At 26.8% G+C, this 5,000-nt stretch overlaps 1 protein-coding gene across 4 annotated transcripts in view; it reads right to left on the bottom strand.

The window, feature by feature from the left end:
- LOC124950751 (inositol hexakisphosphate kinase 1) overlaps positions 1-5,000 on the bottom strand; it is a 25,574-nt gene that overhangs the window by 8,262 nt on the left and 12,312 nt on the right. For all 4 annotated transcript variants that reach the window (XM_047497965.1, XM_047497967.1, XM_047497968.1 and 1 more), the window contains 3 exons: positions 3,999-4,078; positions 3,080-3,255; positions 2,347-2,552 (listed from right to left, as the gene is read on the bottom strand). In XM_047497965.1, the coding sequence (XP_047353921.1) occupies positions 2,347-2,552; positions 3,080-3,255; positions 3,999-4,078 (462 nt within the window). The remainder of the gene's footprint in view (positions 1-2,346; positions 2,553-3,079; positions 3,256-3,998; positions 4,079-5,000) is intronic.

The raw sequence follows: 5,000 nt of genomic DNA, 5'->3' as shown, positions 1-5,000 counted from the left end.
AATTTCCAACATGTCCGATATTTCCATAGAATACTAATCAACTCAATACTTATATGTATATGTGTGAGTATATATATATATATATAATTTTTTTTTTTGAGTTGGCCAATAAGTAATGTTAAAATTTACAGTACTTTATATCCAAATAAATAAACAATGCTGTAACTTTACATATGTGTATATACCAACAATTTATAATATTTTATATCTTAAAAAAAAAAAAAAAAAAAAAAAAAAAGAAATAATGCCAATACTTTCTAATAAAAATTTTTATTACTTTATATATAAATAAATAATAATAGTATTTTTTCTATTAAATATTGTTAGTATTTTATATCTAAATAAATAACACTATGATATTTATTATTGCTACATTATTTATTGGGCAATTCAATATATATATATATATATATATATATATATATATATATATATGTGTATATGTATAAATATTTCATGAAATAAGCGATATGTCTAGTAACTCGCAGAATAATGATTATTATATTGAACAATGCGACGATCTTAACTAATTCTACATGGAGAGAAAGAAAAAGAAATGCACGAAAATATTTTCAAAGCGTCTACTCTCGTTAAAAATAAGAAAAGAAATGAGGAAAGAGATGTTATGATTGATTTTAACGCATTGCAGACAGATCACGAGATATCTGTTATAAATTTTTTTTTTTTTTGATTATTCGAATACAACACAGTGGACAAAAATTCTTTTATCCACCCCTTCTTTCCCCCTCCAAAAAAAGACAAAAAAAGGAAAACACTTGCTATTCCAACGACATTAGAATCTACTAATATTAATTGAAAAATGATTCAAGCATACACATATAAATAATATAAGAAGCATAATAATAATAATAATAATAGTAATAATAATAATAATAATAACAACAACAATAACAACAATAACAACATTAACAACAATAATAACAACAATAACAATAACAACAATAACAATAACAACAATAATAATAACAATAATAAAAATAATAATAAAATGTCTGTTCTGGAATGTGTTAAAAAAAAAAAAAAAAGAGAGAAAAAAAAGAAAAAAAAAGAAAGAAAAGAGAAGGGAAAAAAGAAAAAAGAAACACAAAGAGGGTATGATTTAAAACTTAACACTTATTGTTAGTCGTTTCATTGATCCTTCGTTCATACAACGTTGGACAGAGTTACTGTTGTGTAAATAATTATGTGACAATGAACTTGTATACTTGAACATACCCCCTTTTATCACTCTCTCTCTCTCTCTCTCTCTCTCTCTCTCTCTCTCTCTCTCTCTCTCTCTCTCTCTCCCTCTCTCTCTCCCTCTCCCTCTCCCTCTCCCTCTCTCTAGCTTTATGTCTCTTATTCACTCTTGCTTATCCTTCGTGCATCGTTTCCCACACACATGCAATTACAATCATCGAAGTTCTCAAGTTGTAATAATTAAACGACACAAAATTTTTCGATCATTAACACGTTCAGCTTGGTCTATTTACGATCGATTAAATATCGAATAATTTTATAGATAAGACATATAATACTCACTCTCTTTCTCTCTCTCTCTCTCTCTCTCTCTCTCTCTCTCTCTCTCTCTCTCTCTCTCTCTCTCTCTCTCTATCTATCTATCTATCTATCTATCTATCTATCTATCTCTCTTGCTCTTTATCTTTCACATGATAATAGAACATAAAGCGGTGGTGGCATTAATGCACGAATAAACGATTCACCCTTATAATTAGATAATGCAAGAGCACCAACTTCTGACATTTTATCGTAATTATTCTCACCGAGTGATTCATTGGACGGCTTAAATTATACAAGCTCTACACGGGAAAATTGATATACATATATATTGTATAATGTTATAGTAGAGAGGTCAATTTTACCCAAGAATAGTCGCTAAAGCCTTTTTATAAAGTAAACGTGCCGTGTGAATATCAACGAGCATTGAGCAATCGAAGAGATTTTTTTTTAATATTTCTTTCTTTCTTTTTTTTTTTTGCTTTTCTTTTTCCTTTATATTTTTATTTTTTTTTTTTTCCCCTTTTTTTTTACTTTTTTTTTTCTTTATGTTTCATATCGGGCGAACAAATTTTTCGTGCATTTTCCAATCAATCAATTTTTCTCTTTTTCAAGATTATAACATATAAAACAAACATATTTAAACATTTCTAATCGATATCTAATGAATAATAAAGCAATAGTGCATTTATACTGTGAAATATCTGTTATTTATGTGAAAATGAATAAATGAATGAATGAATGAATGAATAAATAAATTATTATTATTATTATTATTATTATTATAACTATTATTATTAATATAATGAAAAAAAAAGTATCTCTTACCACGAGTAGAACCGATAGCTACTTTGCCTTTCGATAGCACGTCGCAATAGTTCTAATCGAGATATCACCCTTTCGATAACCAATGTTCGTAAACAAAAGCCATTGTGAAAGAATCGATATAAGGCAGCTTTAAAACCTTCCTCGTTTAATTCTCTGCCCCAATATTTGTCTCTTTTTATATAATGATCCGTATCAACTTGATATACCTAAAAGATACAACACACAGAGGACATACAGATGTGTATATATATATAGATATAGATACATAATCTTTTTCGTTAATTTAGTATAATAAAGATGTCTATATATATATGGAAGAACATGATCCAAAAGTATCTGGGTGATATAAAAAATCAATTACACTTTTTCTTTTTTTTCTCATTCATATTAAATAAAATTACAAGCTTCGGGAAATTTTTTTACGATGTGAAAAAAATATTTTTTCATAATTAAAAAAATTTTTTATAAAAAATTTAAAAAAGAAATTTTTTTAAATATGAAAATATTTTTAATGAATTATCAATATTAAATATCGATCTTTTTAATATCACTTAGATAGTTTTGATCTATTCCGTATAAACGTCGTTTGATATATCTCTCCACGATTTTTTATAATCCTTGTCTTTTTCTTTTCCTTCTTTCTTTCTTTTCTTTTTTTTTTTTCTTTTTTTCCTTTAAAATTTTTCTCGACATTAAATATTTACATATACACAATAGATTAAACTCAACCAACCTGCATTCCACATAATCGTACTCCCAAAGAAGCCGACGTACTGGCAGCACATTTTGCTATTTGTTTGCTTCGCTTTTCTGCGCTTGCATCGTCGCCATGTTGTCTGGTCCCCATTTTTAAATCGAGTATACACGGATGTTTATATTGAGAAGTAATATTCTCCAATAATAGGAAATCTGCTTGAAAAATGAACATTTCAAATACTTCGTAATAACGTCAATATAGATCTCATCAACTTTATCACATATTTATATGATCAAGAAAAAATAAAATTAATCAATTCAATCAATTCAATCAATTCAATCAATCCAATCTATAAATAAAATAAAATAAAATAAAATAAAATAAAATAAAATAAAATAAAATAAAATAAAATGTTGGTAATAATTTCTCTATCGTTCGAATAAATTACATTCTCATTTAATTCATCGATCACACGAGAAACTAAATTCGACTACACACAAGTCGGTAGTGGTTGTCTATAAGATATAAGATACAAAAATAGTAACGACCCAACCCCCTTCACCTCTCACCCCCTCCCCATTCTACCTTTATTTATCTCTTTCTGTCTCTCTCTCTCTCTCTCTCTCTCTTCCCCTCCGACTCCCTCATTCTCTCCTAAACTTTAAATGTCCCGCATTACTTCGCACTTTCGTATATCACTTTGAACCGATCGAAATTAATCATGAACTTATGCAATAACTATGCGACTACGACATTCTTCACTTATGTTATTATCTGATATACATACATACGTCAGGAATTACATAATAACAAACACATTGATCAATGAATTGTTTTCTTTTTGTTCATTTTTTCTTTTTTTCGTTTCTTTTCTTCTTTTTTTTTTTTTTTTTTTTTTTTTTTTATTTTCTTTTTTCTTCAGCTAAGTATTTACGAGAATATAAAACACACATACACTGTCTGTTCGATGCGCTGTCCAAATGCATTTCTGGTTTTAATATATCGATAGTACTGTTTCTACGATGTATTCTCATCCTGAAAAAGAAGGAAACAACAAAAAAAAATTGTAAAAGGAAGAAATATATTTATTTGCATGTATTATGTATCATTGGGGAAAATTATTTTTTCTTTTTTTCTTGTTTTCTCTTAACATTCAAATAACCAATTACGAATGAAAATGAGACAGAAATTTTTCTTCGTTCTGTCGAAAAAAAATTTTCTGACTAAACGAAACGAATTGCAATAAATGTTTGATGGGGGAAAAAAAAAAGATTCCTAAACCGTGTCAAAAATGTTTAAATATGATAATATAAATGGTGTTACAATTTATACATACATACATACATATGTACATATGTATTATATATATATATATATATATATATTCATAAGATATAAAAGTAGCTAATCGATTCATGATTTGGAAACATACATCATCAAACTATCTATACGAACGATACATCAATATCGTCGATTAATTTTAAAAATAAAATTTCATATTGATAAAAAAAAAAAAAAAAAGGAAAAAAAAAAAGAAAAAAAGAAGACATATAGCACAGTCAACGATTCAAACGATATGATTTTCAAATAATTAATCCAGCTTCCTAATATTCCTTTCTATATCTATCTCTATTTCTCGTTTTGTCTCATTTTCTGAACATATTACGATGCACACAAATTTGACATACTTGAACATCGTCCAAAAATGAGCTTTATACAAATTTGACATATATTTATATTGTCGCATAATATATATATATATATATATGTGTGTGTGTGTGTGTGTGTGTGTGTGTATGTGTGTGTGCATTTCCTTGATCATGTATAGCAAGCAAAAGATATCTAACGAATTAGAGGAAAATCACGGATAATTTTAACGCGTATATAAATTATATACCATATATTATATTATATAACAATTATATAATGTGAAAGAGTTATAATGTTATTTAAACGT

The sequence above is a fragment of the Vespa velutina genome, chromosome 7, assembly GCF_912470025.1.
Source record: "Vespa velutina chromosome 7, iVesVel2.1, whole genome shotgun sequence".
Lineage (NCBI taxonomy): Eukaryota > Metazoa > Arthropoda > Insecta > Hymenoptera > Vespidae > Vespa > Vespa velutina.
The sequence above is the reverse complement of the archived record's forward strand: the minus strand, read 5'-3'. Positions and strand labels throughout refer to the sequence as shown.